Source organism: Vidua macroura, chromosome 1, assembly GCF_024509145.1.
Source record: "Vidua macroura isolate BioBank_ID:100142 chromosome 1, ASM2450914v1, whole genome shotgun sequence".
In the NCBI taxonomy this organism is placed as follows: domain Eukaryota; kingdom Metazoa; phylum Chordata; class Aves; order Passeriformes; family Viduidae; genus Vidua; species Vidua macroura.
The window spans coordinates 110,584,244-110,607,075 of record NC_071571.1 but is presented as its reverse complement, the minus strand read 5'-3'; the positions used below and the strand labels follow the sequence as shown (position 1 = coordinate 110,607,075).

Sequence of the window (22,832 nt, the reverse complement as noted above, 5' to 3'; positions counted from 1 at the left end):
TACAGTAGAGTTCTTTATTTTAAAATTGCATAAACCCACAAAGATATTCTATCAGAATAAAGTCAGAAAAGTGGTGACCACTTGGAACTGCAGGCTTGCTGAGAAAAAAATACATGTATTTAAAAAATGTAGTGTAAGAGATAAATAACCAATAGGTCCAAGCAAGCAGGGAGTCTGATATGTTTGGAAATACTATTCCACTTAATGTAATGGCTGACCACAGTTATGGTTCCTACTTTATGTATTTATATTTTTGAAGCAACTTTTACTATTAGTAAAACTAAACACACTGAGAGCATTTCTAGCCAAAGGCAGAACACATCAGTGGAAAGCATAACACTGCAGCTGCAGGAAAACTCCAGGAGATGGAGACAACCTGAAAGTTCTGCAGGTCCACAGGCTTTGCAGTACCTTGTGACCAACTTGCTGATTTCACTGGTATGAGATAAACATGCTACCTATGCCTCAGCTAAAATACTCTGAGAAAACAAAAGGAGTGTAGGACATTTTTTCTTGTATAAAATTAACTTCAAAATGTTCCAAATGGTATACAAATATTTACATGTGCATATATATCTGTACATACTGCCAAACAGTGTAGTACTGTCTCTTGCTTTTACCACATAAACTTCAAGGAAAGCAAAGTAAACTCAAATATTGCAGAGCTAAAGGGAGCTTTGTGTTATCTTGTCACAGCCAAGGGAAGCTGTCATTACACAGCACTATACCAGCCACTTGAGCTCTGGTACTGAAACTAGTGGAACCTCACACACACAAGGCTGCCTTCTATGTCTGTGCATTCAAAAAACCAATTCCAAATACTGAATTGCGTCTGTAAATCAGATCCTACAGATGTCCAAGGGCAGTAAACTTTGCTGACAAAACCACTGACTGAATCTCTGGCTCTAAGGCTAAGGTAAGCCTTGACTGTTTCTCATAAGTTAAATAAAGTGAAAAATGTGCACGATGCAAATGCTTACTTGTCCATGTCAGTGTAGATCCACCCTAAGTAATAGAACTTTTAGACTGAGGTAATGAAAAATTGCAGTTCTCAGCTTTTTTGCTACTTGCTCTCTTTAACTGCTGTGGTAACATGCAAGTATTGATTGCTGAAGTTACAAATTCTGATAACCTGAAATTGTGACATCCCTTCAGGAGGTCAACACACCACTGCTCTGAAGGCATACTAACTTTGGTGGCCTGGGCTTCTCAGGAAGATTTCTTAGCAAGGTTCAGGAGGAGATACCATGGTCAACAACACAACAGCAAAAACACAATGAGAAACTGATTGCCCTCACAGGAGGACTTCAGATACACTCAACAGCAATAGTTCAAAAACTTTGCTTGTGCTTTGCAGTCTACTATCCATCACTAGATTGGACACTTTTTTCCTGTTTTCCCATAATTATGCAACTCTGGTTATGTGGTGTTCTTACACTATCTGTATAATAAAAAGCAATTTAAAAAAATAGCAAACCAGGAAAAAAAATATTTCCTATATCTTTCCATTTCAAAGGCATCCCTGCCAATGTAACATAACACCAGATATCCTTACTTGCTTTGTGGTCATATAATCCATATTTATACAAACTAGTGCAAATGAGTACATGCCATTCTGGAAGCTCTAGCAAATTTGGATCTCATGGAAAAGCCCGAGGCAGGATGCACGCAGACAGAAGGGTGCTGGACATTGCCACCCTCTGCATGGAGCCAGGCTATGAGCTAGTGTACTGCACTGTGCTGTATTTAGTGACCCTTGAAGACTTGCTGAGTGTGGCACTGGCAGGAGGTGGCCCTTGTAAGTCAGAGCCCATCAAGTTAAGTGGGGAGTCTGTGATCAGAGCATGCTCTTGCCTTCCTGAGCTGGCACCCATTGCCTGTGCAGCTCTGCTCTGCAGCCCCGAGGCTGTCACCACCCTTTCATTCAGCACTGTGCTGCGTTCCTCTGTCGAAGCGGGGAAGCTGAGCGAGCCCTGCTCTGCAGCAGGCACAAGCACCCTCTCTCGCTCCCTCACCACGACATATTGCGAGTCAGGAAGATCCTGAACTGCCAGGGTTCCTGGCCCTGCACCTGCTGATTTCACCAGCCTTTCTGTAACCACCACGTTACTTCCGTGTGGCAAATCAGGGATTTTCACCATCCCCTGAATGCTTGATGCAGGTGCCAGCACTCTCTCTGTCACCACTACATTCTCCTTAAACTGAGGGTCTAAAAAGACAGGGCCCGAGCGGGCAGGAGCCCCCACAGAATAGGATGTTTCTGTCACGGTGACGTTGCTCTCCGCGTGGCCTGTGGAGAGGTGCTGGGCATTGTGCTGCCCAGAATGGGACGATGAGAAGGTTGTTTCTGTGACCACCTCTTTGGATAGGGTGCTTTCTCCTGTGCCACTGCCTGTGTGCATGGGTGGGATGGACTGGAAACCACTGCTTGAGGCAAAGGCTTGTTCAGAGGTGGAAGCATTTTGCTGATGTAAGAACTGTGACTTTGCTTCACTAAGACCAAAACCTGATTCATTCTTGTAGCCACCATCTTTCATATTGATCTGTCTACCTATACATATTTCTGCTAGAGTCTTAAACTTGTCTCCTAAATCATCAAGAAAATGGTCATCAAAATCCCCCTCAATAAAGCTGCAGCAGCCAACGGAGCCGTGAGGGGAGCCTGATTCTCCCTGGGAATAAATCAGGAGACAGTCTTTTGCAGCTTGCTCCTCATCTTCATCCGCAAAAGAGACAGCTTTCTGCAAACAGAAAACAAAAGCAAGAAAAAGTGCATTAATGCCAGCTCTAGACTTAGTAACTTTGAAAAATCAGAAATGCTTGGACAAAAAAGGTTGAAATAAGAAATTTAACTGATCCCACAGAAACTGTCAACCAAGTGAGGGCTGTACCTAACATGGTTTTTTTGTTTTTTGAAATTAGTCTGAACTTGACAGTATACTTGATGAGAAGAAAAATCTGAGATTATATTTAAAACCTTGGATTCCTTCACCACCTACTGCTGTTCCTTCCAGTAAATGTGTCATGAAGACATTGTTTTAGTTTTAGTTCAGTGAATGCACTTCACCTCTAACTAGGTTTCCGTGGGAGAACACCAAGACCATTTGTGAGAGTATCCTAACATTACCAAACATTTACTGAGTACATGCTGACATGTTATCACCTACCATGGCCCTTTTCAATAGCGCAGACTACAGGATCACATCCACGATGCCAAACAGGAAACAAATCACAAAGTTAAATGGATTGGTAAAGTATGGATGCATAGTCCATCATGTAAATTCTTAGGCTCTGTGCAGGCCATCTGGCAACAAGGAGGGCTCATGAGTTCTGCCTACAGTGCTTATGGGGTCAGCTCAATCTGAAAGCAGTGTCTGCTGTGGAGCTGCTGCGGTGCTGGCACAAATATCTGTATGTGTGTTTGCATCAGCTCCAGTTCCAAAAGTGAGGAAAGCCAAATCTTGTGGGCCTGCTGAACCAGCTGTATCTAATATGGCTCCTGGCTTGTGCTCAGAACCACCTTTCTACCACATTTGACGTTCTGGACTGCAAATTAGCTCAGGCATCTGTGTAATGTGCTATATATCCAGACCCCATTTGACTCTGCATGTTTATCTGCATTTGATCCTGAAGTAGGCACACAACTCAAGATTCTGCCACAAAAATCAGCATCTGAAACTATTTGGTTTGGTTACTTGTCTGTTTCCTCATTTAGCCCCCAGAAGTTCTATGGATACTGAGTATGACTTCCCTCCTGCAGACTTCATCAGGCAGTTATGCTTAAAGTTATGTCACAAAGAGTGGAAGAAAAGGAGATTGCTACTATTGCATCTGTTCACCCAGTAGCTAGAGCACTCTGAGACATACAAGTACCTAAAGCTCAAATCCTTCCCTGGCCTGAGGTAGTGATTCAAATCTGCACAGCTACTCCACTGCAAAACCACATCAGCTGCCAGCTGTAGGGTGCGAAGACGTTTTGTTTGTACAGGTGATGGTGCATGGCAAACTTTCACTACAAGGAGCACACCAGCCAAAGGACTAATGATATGCATAACATGAAGAGAAGTAGCTTCAACAAGTAGGAACAACCTACTGGCCAATGGTTAGGTCAGGAAAAAAAAAAAAAAAGAAAGGGGATTGCAACATATACCTCATACACTTTTGATGAATGGCCCTTTACCCAGGTTGCTGGGCAAACAGACAAGTCAGCACCACTTACTGCATCAGCTACTTTGAAAATACAGCCCCACCCACTGGCGTACGACATCTTCAGCTTATCTTTCAAAAACCTACTCCGTGGTAAAGTTTGGAGCTGTGACTCATGATGAGTCACAGGTGCCTCCCTAGAGATCAGTTTCATGTACTTAAGTCCCTGAGATTTAGATCACACAGTCTTTCTCAGGGCTTTTTCCCGGGCAAGGCACTCCTATGCTATTGCTGAATATTCTGGATCCCATCCACAAATACCTCCCTTGAGAGAAAGGTCTATTTATATGACACCTTGCAAGCAATTCAGTGCTAAAAGACTGAGCATCGTCACACTCCAAGTCCCACATGTGTGGCTAATCCAAAAATCCTTAATGCCCCCAACTCCATGTGCACAATGTCAGGACTGTTTATATCTACGTATCTACTCACCTCTGTCTGTCATCACATGAATGATATTTCACAATGCTAAGTGCAAACATCAAAATACTGTTATTTTTGGGTCATATGCTTACATCGTTGAAGTAGTCTCTTAAGAATTCTTCATTCATGGCTCCAGCCGCTCCCACAGTAGCTCCTCCTCCAGACACGACTGTCTTGCTGTCTACACCTGCCATGCCTTCAGCTGCTCCAGCTGCCATGGCTCCATAGTCGGCAGCAGAAAGGAGACGCCTTTGCTCTTCCCATCTTTCCCTGGTCATAGTGTTGTGATGCTCTCCTACGTGAGAGGCAGAGCTGCCTGCTCCTACTAGAGCTTCTTCTCCACTCATTCCTGCTGCTGCTCCTGCCGCTGCTGCTGTTGTCCCTCCTTTCAAGTTCCCAAGTGCAGTGGGTGGAATGAAGCTTAGCACAGGCTACATAAATAAGACAAATTAAGATGTGACATGAAAGCTTTGCTGTCTAGCACATGGAACTCACCAAACCAGCAGTGGGGCTGGGTGGGAAAAGGGAGGGTGCTGTCTTACGACTTGTTTGAATTTGCACTTATACGTGTTGCTGCAAGGAGTAAAAGGCCTCCTAAAACAGGGTGCAGTTTCCACAAGTGTATTGCCAAGAAGGTTCATGGAAATGTTTCTATAGATCATTGTTTTCTTGAAATTCAGAGGATTGAAAATGAAAAAAAAAAAAAACAAAAAAAACCCACCAAAAATAGGCTTGCAAAACTCTAGGGAGCTCAGCTGTTCCAAGAAAAACTCTGGCCAGTTTTCCTCAGACACTAAGTGGGGAAGTGTGCACTGCCTTCCACATTTGTGGTGCTGCCTGGCCCCTTTTTTCCCTAGCAGTTTGGCTTGTTAATTATCTTTTAACAAGAATTTGGTGTGAGCATTGGCCCTAAATCAAAGTCTTTTGTTTCTGTTATTGTGCAAAAGCATGTCAGTGTCATGCCCTTTTTTTGTAAACCTTGTTTTGCAGCGTAGCAACAAAGAGCAAATTTCTCTTGGTATTTACTGTTCCCTCTACAGATTTGCACTTTTTCTGCCTTCTTCTTTTTTACTAGGGAATTTCCTCTGTTTAAAAAATGAAAATATACAGGGAAGTAATTTAAAACAGTCTGAAACTTTAAATCAGGGAAGGGAAGCTCAGCATTATAACCCATTATTTTGCTGTTTTATCTCATGCTCCCAAAGGGGTGCAGAGCATTCCAGGCTTGCAAATGCAAATGTTTCACTCTCTATTGGTTTAATGCTTTTCTCACAGTCCTATCTTCTGCTCAGATATGATCAACATTTGCTTGATTGCTTTCCCTATATTTTGGGATTTAAGTGCTATGGTTGCTTTGTCTTCAGCTGCTGGTGGAAGTCATCTCCCACACATCCTTTGCTGAGCCTCACAGGGTTAATTTTAATTAATGCTCATATGCTGTTAAAATTTGTTGTAGAGCTTTGAAATATCCACGTGTAGTGTGGAAGAGGCCCCAGATGCCAAACAGAACACTGGGATAGAAATCAAAGAGAAGGGCTATTAGGGGTACATGCCTTCTCCTCAGGAGCTGCTCCTTCACTGTTCCACTGACGCAACATCGCTTCACTGTGGTCTGGTATGTCAGCAAAAGTCTTTGCTCCACCAAATCCCTTTGCTCCCAAGCCACCCGGACACAGCAGCAGTAACAGTGGAACGACTACAGGGAAACAGAAGGTTGCCATTAACTGTGTGGTTATTAGAACCTTAGCATACTTAGAGCCACTGTAAGTTTGGCCATCCCATACCCAAATGTATTTTTAATGAGCTAGTGACCAGTATGAAGGCTGGCAAGGATTCAAGACAGGTTCCCAAATATTCAAGGCTTTTCCTAGAAGCATGCCGAGGCCAGTTTCCAACTGACAACTAACGCATCAGGGTCTGAATCCTGCAGATGGCCACACATGTATGTAGCTATACTTCTATCAAAGATCTCATACACCAATTCCAAGCCCTGGCTATCACTGTACAACCTCAGCATTTCTAACTCCTCCTCTTCTTTTATTACTAGATAACAACATGGCGTCATGTAAATTCCACCTCACCACTCCTTTGACATGCCTAGAGTGTTGCCTGGGGGACTCAAAATAACCCAGTTTCAGAAGCAGAGAATATTATTCCTGTGGCATGAACTTTGTTTTATCACAATTAGATTTTTGCCAGCACAAGCAATAAACTATCGGGAGTTTAAATGCAGCACTGCTACACCTGGCCACAGCAGAATTACAAATAGTCTTATTTTTCTTTTATTTTATCTCACCAAAGAACAATGTCACATGCTGCTCTGAGCAAGGCAGTGAATCTGCAGTGACAGAAAAGACAGTGGAAACTGTGCTGTGGTTTGAGTAAGAAGAGCTAGGGTTCACCTGGGGACATCTCAGAATACCAAAAGCATTCCTCACTGCTTTCCCACTTGTTATTAACTGCACCATAAACAAATATTAAAAGTTGTTGATATTAATTTTAAAATGCACAGCTTGAAATCCTTTGAGGGTGAAATGCTGATTTACCAAAATTAGCTGGGGATCTTCCATGACCTCCACAAGACTAGGAGTTTACACAGAATCTATCAAGATGATAAAACCTGGGAGCTGGACTGTTTCTTTCCTGATGCTTTGCAGACCACATTTACAGTGCTTTTGAGATAATATGAAACAATTACTTACGCAGCAAAAGTAAAAATGCCAAGATGATTAGTGCAACCGCTGCTGGTCCCAGACCCACTGACTTTGTGCCAACAAACCTCTCCTGGCACACGCCATCATCTGCACACTCACAAACAGTCAGCTTCAGAGACTGTGGCAGAGCACAGCTGACCCCTTGGAAATCCTTTATTAGTATGGGAACTTCAGTTCTGCCCGGCTTCAGGTTTTGTGGTACCAGTTGTATGCTGGTGTCTAAGGCAGAAGTGGAGGGAGGTTAAAGAAAAAAAAAAAAAAAGAAAGAAAATTGACTCCTGTAAACTAACTAAAATACAACTGTTACAGTCTTCCAACAAATCCCCTCCAGTTAAGCCCAGCCAATGCGATGGAATTAAGTTTAATTACCTGCTGCTAAAGTATATATGCTTTTATTTTTATCAAATAATTTATGCTGGTAAGTGAGCAGCCATGCTCACTTGCAGCCTCAGATAATTGTGAAATTTCATATGACCAGAGACAGCATGGAAGACAACCTGTATAGCATCAACCATGTCATCTGGATAGATAAAGGTTGAACTCACAGAGAAAAAGCCTCAGTCTTGAGGAGATTAATCTGTTGTAGGCCACAGACAGAGATCAGGAGCCAACAAAACACCTGCTCCTGTGGCATTGTCATGTCAAAGACTAACTAGGCATAAGATCACAGACTGATTAAGGTTGGGAGGGACCACAGTGGGGCATCTCCACTGGGCCCAACCTCTGTGCTCAAGCAGAGTCATCCTAAAGCACATGGCACAGGATTGCATCCAAACAGTTCTCGAGTATCTCCAGTAAGGGAGACTCCACACCCTCTTTGGGCAATCTGTTCCAGTGCTCGGTCATTGCACAGCAAAGAAGTGCCTCCTCATATTCAGGTGGAAACTTCCTGAGCATCTCACTGGATGCAGTGAGGATTTCTGCCCATTGTCTCTTGTCCCATTGCTTGGCATCACCAAGAAGGGCCTGGCTCTATCCTCTTGACACTCTCCCTTTGTCAGATACTTATAGATGTTGATGAGGTCTCCTCCCAGTCATCTCAAGGATGAACAGCTCCCCCAGCCTGACCTCATAAAAAAGATGCTCCAGTCCCTTAATTATCTTTGTTGCCCTCTGCTCAATGCTCCAGGAATTCCATGACTCTCTTGTACCAAGGAGGCAGAACTGGACACAGCACAGAACTGGACACAGCACTCCAGATGTGACTCACCAGGGCACAGGAGATAGGCAAGATCACCTCTCTTGACCTGCCGGCAATGCTCTTCCTAATGCACCCCAGGACACTGTGGATCTTTTGGCCACAAGGACACACTGCTGGCTTGTGGACAGCTTGTCATCTATGCCCAGATAATGCATCACTGCATATTATCCATAAGAAGATGGGGATAGCTTATTCCTAGCTATTAATGAAATCCTGGTCACCACACATGGGGTATCAAGACAAGCAAAGATGGTCAAACTGAGGGAAGGCAACAGACCCCAGAGGCCAGAGGACATGTCTAGACTTTTATAACCTTTAGAAAAAAGGGAGCAGAATGCAAATTATGGTCTCAATGCCTGACTCCATATATAGGGTTGCTGTATTGGTCTCACTCAGCCAAACTGTCAGTTTGACTGGAATTAATAAATTACAACCTTAGGACTTCAAAGAACTGAAAGTAATTTTAAAAAAATTTCTTACCATTTCCAGATGCAATTATCCATTTTGCTGCTGTTCCTTCTGGCTCATCAATGACAGTAAAGCTGAAGGGATAACTGTTTGGGTAACTATCCAAATCATGCGCTGTAACATCAACTAATTTTGCATCTGAACACACAGTCCGCACAGGATTCACAATAACTGGGCAGTTATCATTCTCATCTTTAACTTGAATGACAACTGTGCCAGTGATTGTTTTCCTTGGGGAATCTAAGAATTTAAAATATGAAAAATTAAATTGATTTATGCACAAAAAAATATCTTAAAAAAAACCAACAAATCTTAGTATCTTCCAAAATCCCAACATTGCTGAAGTAAGTTGAAAGAGATGTCCCTGCTGCTTATGACAGCAGTGCTTCATTCCCAATGTTAATAAATATATTGACAAAGTTCTTCTGAAGGGAAGCTGTTTTATTACTTTAACTTGAAAAAAAAATCCTGTATGGTTACACAGTAACATGTAGATTATAAATGAAGAATTCTACTTAGATACAAAAGAAGTTCAGAGAGTCTTTCTTGCTTTGAAGTCGAGAAAACTTAAGACTATGAAGTCTGATGATAGGCATATTGAGATACTGGTAATTCCCACCTTGCCAATAGAGTTTCCTATTAGACCTATCTTTGAAAACTTTTATAAAAAGTTCACCTCCATCTAGTCAAAGGGGAGAAACAGACTCTTTGGAAGCCCATTCCAAAAAATGAATTGCTTGTGTCTCTCCTTTGAATACCGAGACTGCACTTGCTGCCTAACATTAGAGATGGGTAGGTTAAACCAGCTAACCTTGTAGACAGGCAAACAAACCAATCTGTGTGAAAACAAAACCCTCTCAACTTACCAGTAGTTACACCCAACATGGTGATATTGTAGGTACCATTTACTACATAAGGTGATTCGTAATCAAGATTTTTAGCAAGTCGGATTTCACCTGTGACTGAGTCTACAGTGATCCAGTTTGCTGCATCTTTTCCTTTCATGTATCTGATGAAAAGAACACAAAGATGGACACATTTATAATGAGGAAAATAACCATCAGTAGAAAAAGCAGCTTCACAGTACGTTTACTCGTCATTTAAAACTGAGATCAAATCTTTAAGTCTGAGGCCTGATGCTCCTGCCACTGTAATTGGTTACAACTATAAACCTACCCTGAATGTTGAGAGTTGCTCTTCACTCTAAATCAAAGATTTAGGTATGGGTGCAGTACAGAAAGTACAATCAGGGAGTGAGACTGGAACAGGAGATAGAGCTGCTCTGCTGGACACTGTCCTCTTCCCCCCCCCATCTGTCCTCTCAGCAAAAGTTGAGCATTAGACACCCATGAAAAACTGTATTGCAGGTATGGAGGAAAGAGGTCCATCCATGGGGGTGCAACTCTGCTGTGTACCATTTGTAAAGGCCATGGCAGTGGTTAAATAACATTCTAGCTAAAAGCTATGATTCAAAACCCAAACACACACATGCAGACGTATCTGTGTTACACCCTTTCTGTCTGACTGATAAACGTTTCTGCATATTCCTTCCTAATTTTACTGAAGATAATGGAATCAGATTGGTAAATCTAATCACAAAAATAGATAGGTATGACAAACACACCATGCAAACACAAACAACTTCAATCCGAACACTCATGTCTCGCCATATACAACAAAAGGCAGAGGATTTTCATATCATCAGTTTTCTGCGTAATAGAATATTGAAGATCATTATGGTGTTTAAGATGTGAATTATCCTTAGCAGAAAATTATTGCCTTTGAAATTATTTCAGTTTAACATGCAAATTTTGACAGTGAGATATGACTTCTGACATATTCAGTTATGATGGTTATAAAGAATTCTTACGTAATGTGCTCTGCTATTTTTCCAGTGTCTTCATCGTAGGCTTGATACTGTCCAATAACCTGTTTTATCTGCAGTTTCTCACTTGCTTCAATGATTTTTGTGCCACCAGGGAACACAGGGCCTTCCTTCACATTGATCACCTTAATTTTGATTGGAATTGTTTCTGCTTTGTAACTGGATTTAATGGACTTGTGGAACTCTGCTTTGTTTGTAACAACAATGCCTAAGTTTAGGCTTTGCATTTTTTCATAATCCAGCTCCTAGAGCAATAAAGAAAATAATAAAAAAAATTCAGAATTTGTCAGAATCCAATATCTAGCCAACACATATACATTTAATATTTAAATAATACTATAGCATACTTATTTGAGTAATAGGGATGTAAATATTTAAGTAATATTTAACAGTAAGTATGTTACACTGCAAGGAAGTTTCTTAACCTGTTACTCTTGCTCATTTTTAATGGATTACACCATAGGTATGGCTTCATAAATTAAATTTATTCAATGTATACGAAAGGAGTCCTACCCATATATTCTGCCTGTGCTTTCAGTGAATCAGTCCTCAATTACCTGGCTCCTTCAAATTTATGTGTTTGCATTTGTTTTTTTTTAAACCTAATCATTCATGTAATAATGCTCATTTTTTTTAATAATTAGCAGTTTTCAGATAAGGAAATCTGAGCAGGAAAAAAAAAGCTATTTAGGGCACGATGCATCTTCAGTGTTTGTGGACTAAAGTGAAAATTATAAAATAGACATTTCCATTAATGGAAAATATTTTCATCATCATTTCAACTTGTGGAAATTCATAAAATTGTCTGTAGCTTGTGGACCATGGAACAGGTGTTGCCTGCAACATTAGCAGTGGCCAGGAGAAATAAAGAAATTTATACTGAAAATCAAGGACAGGAGAAACGTGAAAGTTTACAGCATGTTAGTACTGTTACCCAAAGGGCAAGGGAATTCTAGGGACTTCTGCCTTACTAGTTATATTTGAGATCACACAGAATGCAAACAGAAAAGCCTGACAAAATTATTTTGCATGGAATTACTGAATGCATTAAAATTATGGCAAAGGAGGTGTATCCACACATTTTACATACTGATTGAATAAACACAATTTGCCAACACAGATGGATAAATTATTCTAATATTTAAAGTAGACTCTCTAAAATCTATATGTACCTTCACAACAGTCAAAATTCCTTCATTTGTTTGGGTATCTGTTACAATTTTGAAAAAACCACCTTCATTGCCAGAAACAAATGTAAAGTTTGCCAGCCAATTATCAGAAAACTCTTCATCTTTGTCAAATACTTTTATTCGCATTATTTCCACATTTGCTCTGTTTTCTTCAATGCTTCCTTCAAACTGCAATTAAAAAAAAAAATCCACTCTTTAAAAAGATATCATGGTTTAACCTTATTTCAAATGTGCAAGGAATTTTGCACAATGTCTTATTATGGGGTACTGGCAGGTGTAGGAACATGCTAAAAATTGTGATAATTGTACTTACTGTACGACTTTCAACAACAGGCAGATTGTCATTGACATCCAGAATCTTGATTTCTAAAGAACATGTTGCAGCATTCCCATCCTTTTCACCACCACGGTCCTTTGCTTCTACCACCAAAGAGTAGCTACTTTGTGTCTGTCATGGTAAAAAAAAAAAAAAGTGTTTAATCCAGGCTAAAAATTCTTCCTTTGCTATATGACCTCTGTTACATTTTGGTAATGTCTCTTTTGGTCAATTGTAGCTCCTCTCTAGCTAAAAGTAAATCTCACACACAAGTGCCTTGACAGATTCTGCTGGAGTAGAACTGAGGCTTTGAAAAGCATACAGGACTTTCACATCTTCCCCACAAAGAGTCAGACTGTACTTACATAGCAAAGTAAAAAATTCCAGTGACCATGAACAGGGACAGGAGCAGTGACACCTACATGTCAGGACACAGGCAGAGCCACATCCCGAAGCCACAGAGCCAGCATTCCCATCACCATCTGCTGGCCAGGGAAAACTCTGCAAGCACAGGTGATGTCCCTGGTAATATGTGACCTCCAATGCAGTTTCACAGTAGCACCTGTCCTAACTCTTTGAACCGTGATTTGCATGGCAGACTACAAAAATCCAGATGCAGCCAGTAACTCTGCAGGTGGTGATTGAGGTTATCTTTGCTATACACTCCCCAGGAGAAAGAAATGAAGCCTTGTTTTGTGTAACTGCTGCCCTGACTGCACAGGAGGGACAGAAAGCAACAACCATCAGGCTGGTGCTGTTCTAGGGAGGCGATGGGGGGGATACAGCCTTTATCCCATTGCCTCCTCCCTCAATCCCTGAAAAGCATGCATCACACAGACAAGGCTTTAATCGCAAGGGAAGTTAAGAAAGGTTAGAGGGCCAGCTCTTCACCCTGCAGGCAGGGCTGAGGGTGACACAATGGGCACCAGAAAACCACTACTAACAAACATCAAAATGGTAGGGGGTTTTTTTACCTCTCTGTCAAGGTTTATTTTTGCTACTCGAACCTCGCCAGTATTCTTATCTATGATGAATGGAGTGCTAGGGCTTTGGGAAACAATCCTGAAAGCAATTTTGGAATTTAGATTATTTGGTTCATCTGCATCTGTTGCATTTATCCTCATTACAATTGTACCTGGAAAACACAAACAAAATACGGCACTTATTTACACCACCATGTACCTGGTATATATCTTTACTGTAATGTCAAAGATAAGAGCTTTTTGTTAGATGTACTGTACAATTTTCTGGTGCTTTTGACTTTATTTATTTAATGCATGAAGTTGATGAAGTGTTCTTAAACCCAATAGGAACATGTTAAAAGTATATGTTCTAGCCAACAAAAAGATTGCATTTACACATCTGTAACTCATAAAATTCAATGCACAAATTAAACAACAGGTTAAATTCTCTCAGTAATTCTGACAGAAATATGTAGATACCATATAGAGCAGAAAGTACAAGCTTTTGAACAATGAGCTACATTTCCCTCACACATTATTCCAAAAGACAGCACTAATTATTCCTTTATCTGAACATTATTAAAACCACTGATCTGTATTGATGCCCTCCAACAACTTCATTCAATATACGCGGTGGTACCCATGGTGCAATCCCCTTATAATTTAATATGTTTCTTCACATTATAGAGGCATTGAAACAGACACACTGCCAGGTATTTATTAGGTAGTTTTATTCCAGCTTTTCTAATATTCTTGAAAATAATCTGTTGCTCTGATGTTTACTGACTTCAATAGGTAAATAGCCATTAACCTGCTCTTCAATGGTTATGGCACAGCCATATATGCTTACCAGCAAACTACCTCTCCAGCCCACAAATGAAGCAGGGCTTTCGATGAGAATGGCAGAGTGAAGTCCCTCCCAAATAGGCTGTGACTACTAGGCCACAAGGCAGATTGCATTTCCTGTGCAATTCCTGCAGATGAACTCTGGTTCCTGGATTTATGGTGGCTCTGGCAACAAACCAAAGGTGCCACAAGAGGAAATACTGTTCTCTCTTGCCCCTAGGGGGATGCTCTCCCTTAATCACACAACACAGCTTAGCCTTGAATAAAAACCTTCACTCACACATGGATAACCTGGCTTATGTCAGCAAGAGAACGTGCCCTTGCTACTGCAGATACACTGCTCCAAAGTGCATATTCACTTCTCCCTGTGCATATCCTGGGAAAAACTAAAAGAAAAAAAGTTAAAATAAAGTTACCTGTTTCACTTAATTCTTCAATTGAACCAACAAAAACTTCATGTGAAAACACTGGAAAATTGTCATTTATGTCCACAACTTTAATTGGGAGGTCTATTGGCTCTTCCAGTTTTGCCCCATTTTTATCTAGTGCGTGGCCTCGGACCTGATAATATAGACAGAAACAATAAACAAATCCAATGAGTGACTGTCATATAAACAAACACATATGCAAAACAGAAATACACCCATTATATACAACAAAGTCTAAATCTTATAAAAGCTTATTATATATAAAGCTCATAAATACAAGCAAGTATACACAAATATCCAGAAATGCATTATATATATTATTTAAAGAAGACACATTTAAAGAAAATAAATTAAAAAAATGACAGGAGGGGATCTATAAAGAAAATAATTTTCAACTTACAAGAAGAATTGGAGTCTTTTCTCTGTCCACCCTTCCTGTTATGTTCAGGTCACCAGTCTTTCCATTGATAACAAATAATCCATATGGGGGTTCTGTTACTCCTTGACCAGATATAGTGTATGTTACTACTATTCCTGTATCTTCAAGATCTGAATGTATCTAGTAAGAATATAACAAATTAAGTAGCACTCAGTAAATAAAACCACATTTTAAAGTGCAACAAAATATTTTTCTATCTTGTAGTGAGCAAACAAAAATATTTAACACATTTCCCTGCACTCCTCTGACTGTGGAGATGTAGAGATGAATGCAGGAAGGGCTGCATGTTCTATTTGAGAATCTGGTGCAGAGAGATGAGAAACATCTGGAGCAGGGAGTTGACCTGGGAGATCAGACCTCAGCTAGCAAATATACCAGGACTGGAGAAGGGATAGGGTGGAGGAAAAAGGTCAGACCTGGAGATGAACATATAGAAGAGGCTGCAGAGACTAGAGATTACACCCTTTCTCTGCTATCAGCAGATATTCAAACCATCTGGAAAAGTGCACATTGTACCAGTATCACTATCAAGGGGCATCCCAGGCAGAGCGCAACAGCTTGCCATCACCTGCAGTCACTTCATATGCTGAAGTGGCAGGAGTGGTGAATTTAGATTTGAACACTGGTGCTGAACCAGATGCATATCACTCATGCAGGACAACACAGGTTATATTTAGTTCTGTTTCCTAAAAGACTAGGCATACATAATCATGTTCTATGTACATCCTTCTGGCCAATCAGCACCAGCACATTTTGGACTCACTTGCCAAGTTCAACCTTAGGGGGGTAGTGGGGTGAAAAAACTCAAAGACATTGCATTCCCAAAGCTTAATGAAAAATAGGGCTATGAAAAAATGAGAGACTGAGACAAACCAGGCTTTAAAAGTAAAGGAAACAGAAGGAAATGTGTCAATCTTCAACTGGCATTCAAGTCCTTTAAAATTAAAGAAATACTTGTGCATGTGTTTAGGGAAGCCACACTCTTATTTTGCATTTTCATCTCTATTTTTTATGTGTATTGTATATTTAACTGCTTTCTGGGCTTACTCTAGCAATTGGATTCTTATAGAAATTGTCCTCCTCCTCCCGTATGAAAGCTGGAGGGACTGTCCATTCTCGCTTCTGTCTGACTAGGCTGCTGGGATGAGACAGCAGGCCACTCCTGTCATTTCGATTATAAACCTGTGAAAAGACAAGATGGAATGTCAGCACTGCATTTACTCATTTCAGATAAATGCTTTAGTGCTGCTGTAGCCAAGACTTCTGAGCAACTTTTGCACTTTCAATAGCTAGTAACTTCAAAATCATGGAGCAGCATCAGCCTTCTGAGTCACAGAATCTGAGTCAGAATCTAAGAGCTACACAGTCCTCAAGCTGGTTGAAGAGGAAAACTGCACTGGTCTTTTCATCAAGACAGAATTAGGCAAGACAGGCTTTAAAAATATGAGCAAGTTTCCATCACCAGCGGTTGGTGAAAATACACCTGCTCTGGAAGATTTAAATGCTTGTCATCAGATGTGGGAAGAAGATTGGCACTGAGGCTGTTTTGAACCACCATTTCTGCTTTACCACCGTGTTTATCTTCCCACCAATACTGCCTCGTATATTTAACCTTCTCTCTGAAACAGAATACATGGAAGAGCAGGCCTCTATTCAATCCATCCAATGTCTCTGCTATCCCTGTTTAACTACATCTCATTCTCACTCTGCATGAGACCCCTCGTCCTTCTGTCCACTTTATTTTCTACTGTCTCTGTTGACTCCCAGTTTAACATATTCAATAAAACAATGGCTTTTCATCTACTGAGGTCAAAAAAGCAATCTACATTTTTGCTGTGCTAGGGGAAGTTCCTTAAAGTTCAATGCCACTCCAGGTGATGGATGTAGGAATCTATTCACTTACTTTTCAGCTTTCATTTCTCTATTCATTATGCAGCTTTCACATTTCAGAAAATGGTAGAATTCAAGACATTTATCAACTGAAATAAGGCATGGCTTTGACATGTTGCTCAGAGAACACTTCTACAGGCACTGATAAATAAAAAGCTTTCCATTATATCCTACCTTCACGTAGAGCCCATGTCCATAATTCAAACAGATCTGCAATGGAAATGATGACAGTAATTATTAATTCTATGTCTCTTCAGCAGCACTAAAACATAACTTTTGTGACCTGTTTCGTAAGAGCAGCAAAGCCATAAGGAAGAAGGCTTCTGACATGTATAAATTAATATTTATTATTTACCCATAACAGCTTCTGAAAAATTCACCCATAACCATTGACATTAAACACATGCAGCACTTTGGAGAAGCTTCCTTTTCTGGGCAAGCCTTGGATTTGTGGCTGCCCACCTCTTCACACACCAGGATAGGCCAGGACAGCTATGCATGGCTTTGAATGACTCAGTTAGGTGACAAATCCTGGCTGGAAGAAGCCAACTTATCAGAGACCCTATGTTTTTTCTGCTTTCCAGGCACCATAGCTCTGCAAGTAACAACACCCCACAAACTGCAAGAAATGTAGGTATTGGGAAGCAGCAACAATAAAAAGTCGGCTATTACAACATGGTAAACTTACAAATCAAGTTTTGAACTTTGTACAGGTTGCAAATACTGTAATTTCTGAAAACTATTACTACTTATATTTTGCAACTTAGGTGATTATTTTCTTAGGTATACTACTGCCTAAGGCAAAGCAGGCTCAGAAAAGGTGGTTTTTTACTCAAATAAGTCAGTCTCTGGTTTCTATCTGTTCACTGGGCTCTCCCTATTACTCCCTCTGACTCAGCCATGATTACTGAATTGATGACAGCTTTTTTTTTTTTTTTTAAGATGTTATCTTGTACCCACACAATCCAGCAGACTTTGTTGAGCAATACAGCAGATTTCTGTTTCAACTTGTTCAACAAAACTGTTTTTCAAATGGTATTTTTCCCAATGTATAGATTCTGAAGACAGAAATTATCGTGCAGTAAGTTTCCTAATGGATATGCATCAGGAAGGGTACAGGATCTCACACCAAGCTGTTTTCATGGACGTTCTTTATCTTATTTGATTTTAGTAATAGTATGGCTTTTCAAAATTTATTTTCATGACTAATGAGATTATACCTGCAAGAGTGTCAGGAGAATTTTGCTTTATAGTCAAGGTTTTACACAGAAGCTGCAACTCTTTTGGAAGAGTCAATATATCATCAGAAACATCCTTGGTTGTTATAACTGGTAAACTGGAGGGAAAACTGTTTCTGTCTCAAAACTCAATGGAGACAAGAGGCGTGTGCTGAGAAGTTTCCTTGTATTGGAAACTTGAGAACCCAGTATAAACAAAAGTGTCTGAAAACCAAGAATAAGCAGATCTTCTAGTGAGATGTCTGTCAAAAATGTGTTAAAAATTCCACTAGTTTTTATAAAAAGAAAATATACCATTATGATAAGTAAAAGTAAAAATCAATTTGTTTGCATAGTAGAAAATGTCCCTCAAAACATTCTAGGTTAATGCTAAGACAGTAAAAAATATTTTTGCTCTTGTATTATTCAATCTAAAGTCCACAGGTAGCCTCATAAGGGACTTAGAAGAGATCTAGAAAAATTTTTAAGAATGATGATTTTATTCACAAGATGCATAAATACAAGGGGGAAAAATATATAAAGGGATCCAGCCTTTTTATTGAAAAAAAGTTAGAAGTTCCAAAACTTTTAAACTGGGGGAAAAACACTTTTTAGTGACATTTTCTTCAAGGACAAGTGAAATGTCAGAATTTCCTGCCTGTCGAACATGTGAATTTTCCCCCTCCCCCCACATATTTTTTTTCATTTTAGTATCTTTCAACTGCCTTCTGTTAAATGGCTCAGAGTAGGAAAGCTCTGTCATTTGCTATGGATCACAGCCTTGTCTCAAAAACCAGACATCTGCTGATGACACCTGTTGACCAGAGCTGAGAACATATTGTCAGAAGAAAATGGGATGGTTACAAAAAAAAAAGTCTGAGGCTTGAAGTAATGAAATTGGAATGAAACACTACAGGAAAGCACCAGGAATAGGCAAGAGGGCATGGGAAAGAAGGGAGTGATTGCCATAGTGACTGCAAGGCTGCTCTTGCCCAAATCCCTTCCCATCTGTAGTCAGGAAGTGACTAAAGGACAGATTTCCAACACAAAGCTGTAAAACTATAAAGACTGAGTAACCAAGAAGGTACGTGTATGTATTTACTGCACCAGGAAACAGTAATGCCTAGAAATGAGGTCTTTTCCATGTACTGTGTGTTAGGAGATTTGAAGCTTGCACCTCCAGTTTGGTGTTGAAGACATGTGAAGACCTCAGAGAAGCAAGCAGGGGGGACCCACCAAGGTCATCTACTTGTACATCTCCTAGCTGTGGGGAAAACAAACTGCAGTCAAATGGTTCCTGACAACTGTTTATCCTGCTCTTAAACATGAGGGATGGAGGTCCCTCAGCCTCACTAACCTAAGGGGGCTCCTAGATAGTCCTACAGATGAAAAGTCTGTTAATTTTCATCTTCATTATCCTAATTCTTAGCTCCTTGCAAGTTGACCATATTGCTGCTTGCATGATCTTCAGAATAAGGCACACAAATTTACATATCTAAATGAAAGCTAAGTGCCTAAACTTTCATTATGAACAGCAGAAATCTAGCCAATACCCACAGAGATTGGAGTGCTGCTCAACTTGCCCCCACCAGTCCATATTTATTTCTGTCTGAGCTCTACTGATTGTAAGTACGCCCAATTAAGTATTATAAACCAAACACAGGAGGATTTGTAGAGCAAAGCATTTGATGCAGAGAACCCAACACCATACAACCCATGGTTTGATGGATCCTTCAGACTAGAATTAGTTTGTTCCCACAGATCAAACATCCCAAGCAGATGGATGCATCTCCCAACATGGTTTCACTCAGGAGGGATACAATTCACACACTCTTGAGATTTTCTTCGGAAGTACAATCTGATCCAATCAAATAGGTGTACTCAGCATCCACTGCATCTCCATATATGTTAGCAGAAACTTAAACATCTACATTGAGATGTCTTAGCCTCAAACCTAATATCCTTTGACATGTTGACAATGCTTTTGTTGTACAGTGCAATTCCCTTTTCTTCTACTCTTCATGTATATGCAAACTGATCAAATATCTTACTCACTGTCTTTTCTCACATACCAGTTCTTTAATTTCCCTTAAAAATAATTTAAAAAAGGATTTTGTGACTTTTTTTCTGTTCTGTAGTCTCTCCTGGACAGAATCACTTTTTTCTGAAGTCTGGCATCAAAAGTAACATACCACTTCAGTTCAATAGGATGGATAAAATACTAGGCTTTACATATTTCTCAGCTGCTTTCAGACCTCGCCACAGCTGGGTTTTCTCTCATTTTTGGAACAATATTAAAATGTTGACTCAATCCACAGATGGTTGTAAATACTTTTACCACGTTTCAACATGTTACTAGCAACAGAAGCTAGATTGCTTTGAATTAGCTCGCCTCTGCTCTTTGTAAAACCAAGCATCACTTTGTGATGGTTTTTACTAAACTTGTTTCTATGACTTCTGAAAATTAACTGCTACTGACTCTGACATCACAGTAGTGATCTAATATATTCAGGCCTGAATTTCACTATACCCATCCCAAACCTCAATGAAGTACAATCTGAGGAAGACATTCAGAGAAAAGATTAATTTTGCTACTGCTGTAGAAAGATTCATACATCTCTGTCAACTATTCTTTCACTCAAATGCAGGACGTTTTCTAAGACTTCTCTTGGATACATGATGTCCACCCCCTTTAGAAATGATTGAGAAACCTCCCAGTCTAATAAAATCTCGATAGCTGTGCCCGCCTGGCAGGCCCATGGCTCTGGGTGTGTGCCCTGGACACACTCCAAGTCAAGCCCAACCCTTTGGGTGCACCACCATTCAGCACAAACGTTCCTGGAAAAGGGTTGGAGGCAGGGGCCTAGGGAGATTTGCCATGACCTCTGCGAGGTACCCAGGGATGATGACACAGGGATGCAGCCTGCAGGCAGGGAGGGAGCACTGAGAGACACTTCCAGGAAAAACGGGAGAGGAAGAACCTACCATTCCTGATGCTTCTAAGGTAGAAGACGCTTTGAGAAGACACTACTTTTAGATTAATTTTGTCTTTCAGTAGTTTCTTAAGATTCATAAGAAATAAATGACCCTAATCCAATACTCTCAAATAAGAAACTTGACTTTTTGCTACATGAATGCCCAGATTAGGGAAAAAACCTCAAAATTTCAAAACCCTCTCTTTCTCTTCTGCCATCAGCCAACTAAGGCAGCTTTATTCACTCTAATATTCTAACAATGAGTCTTTTAGACCAAACTGAGTTGACTCTCAGTACATCATATCCTGACCCAGCCTTAACTAAAACTGAGGATGATGACGATTGAGAAAAATAATGTTCTTCAGGCAAAACAAACAGCTTCCTGAGCCAGTGCAAGCCCACCAAAATGGACGATGGTGTGGCTTCAGGTATTGCAGAAAGAATATGTCAAAACTTTTGCACAAGTGGTGCTCCATGTTTTCCATCATTAATTTGGACAGATGAGGATAAAACATTTTCCAACCAAACCACAACGACCAGCTTACTGTAAAAACAGGTTTAACTGTTGCTTGCCAACTTATGCACAACCATTTGTCTGCATTAAAGGTATCAGGCAACAGGTCTCCAGATAACAAATCTGATTTTGCAGGTTCCTGAGCTCAGAGAACAAGGTCCCAACCCCCAGTGCCTTCCATTCTGTCCATGCAACAAGCCATTCCTGATCCCTGCCCAGCTGCTCGGCTGCTCCCAGCACAGCCCAGGACATGGCCTCCACCCTCACCTTTGTCTGAATGGCGGCAGCCAAACTTCCGCAGGCGTTCTGCCAGCCTGGAAAGGTGAAAAGCAAAAGAAAATGCCGCAGATACAACAAAGAGTTTGCTGTAAACCAGCTACAAAGAACTAGAAAGCATCAGTCCAAATCCAACAAATAAAGCGTTTAGTTCTCAGTTTGTTATGAGACAGTCATTGCTTTTAGCCTGGGTAAGTATTTCATAGGATGGAAGATCTAAAGGCTGATGTCTGAAAAGTAGTGAGGGAAGGGCAGGAGAAAGCCTAAGGAGTCCTGGGTTGTTAAGAATTTGACGTAATTTTTCTGAGGCGATAAAGATTTCCAAACTTTTTGATTCATCTCCTCTCCTGGCACTGTTGCACTGTTCCCACAGAAGGGAAATGCAATTTACTAGTATAGAGAGCATGTTGAACATGAAGACGTCAAAAATGTGAACTCCTCACTACCTTCCTGTTCCTCCCGGCGCCTCAGCTACCCCACCCATCCCAGATACCGTTCCTGTTGGTATTTCCCACCTCCACCTGCTTTCAGGCAGCAAACGGCGATGGCTTTTATCTAATTCCCAAAGAAAGAGAGAAAACCCGTTCCCAGACACACACAGCAGGCGTTGGGAGGGCTGCCAAGTCCTGATGAGAACACCTCTCTCCAGCGGCAGCACTCGGGACCCCCGCGGCGGTACCACCGCGGCTCCATCCCGCGGCAAAGCAGCGCCCCGGTACCGAGAGACCCCCGCGGCGAAGCAGCGCCCCGGTACCGAGAGACTCCCGCGACAAAGCAGCGCCCCGCACTCACCAGCAGCGCCAGCAGCCACACCGCCGCCACGGGGCCCCGCGACATGACCGCCGTGCCGTGCCGGGACAGGCTCAGCGCCTCCGGCCGCCC

At 41.0% G+C, this 22,832-nt stretch overlaps 1 protein-coding gene across 1 annotated transcript; it reads right to left on the bottom strand.

The window, feature by feature from the left end:
- DSG2 (desmoglein 2) lies at positions 1 to 22,820 on the bottom strand. Its single transcript, XM_053994376.1, has 15 exons — positions 22,743 to 22,820; positions 17,143 to 17,178; positions 16,126 to 16,260; positions 15,040 to 15,198; positions 14,628 to 14,772; positions 13,378 to 13,538; positions 12,401 to 12,535; positions 12,070 to 12,255; positions 10,883 to 11,142; positions 9,879 to 10,021; positions 9,025 to 9,252; positions 7,332 to 7,562; positions 6,183 to 6,325; positions 4,722 to 5,060; positions 1 to 2,741 (listed from the first exon to the last, which is right to left on the bottom strand). Exons 1-15 carry the CDS (start codon positions 22,785 to 22,787, stop codon positions 1,716 to 1,718), a joined length of 3,372 nt encoding a protein of 1,123 aa, XP_053850351.1. The 5' UTR covers positions 22,788 to 22,820; the 3' UTR covers positions 1 to 1,715.
- Between the last annotated feature and the right edge of the window lie 12 nt (positions 22,821 to 22,832).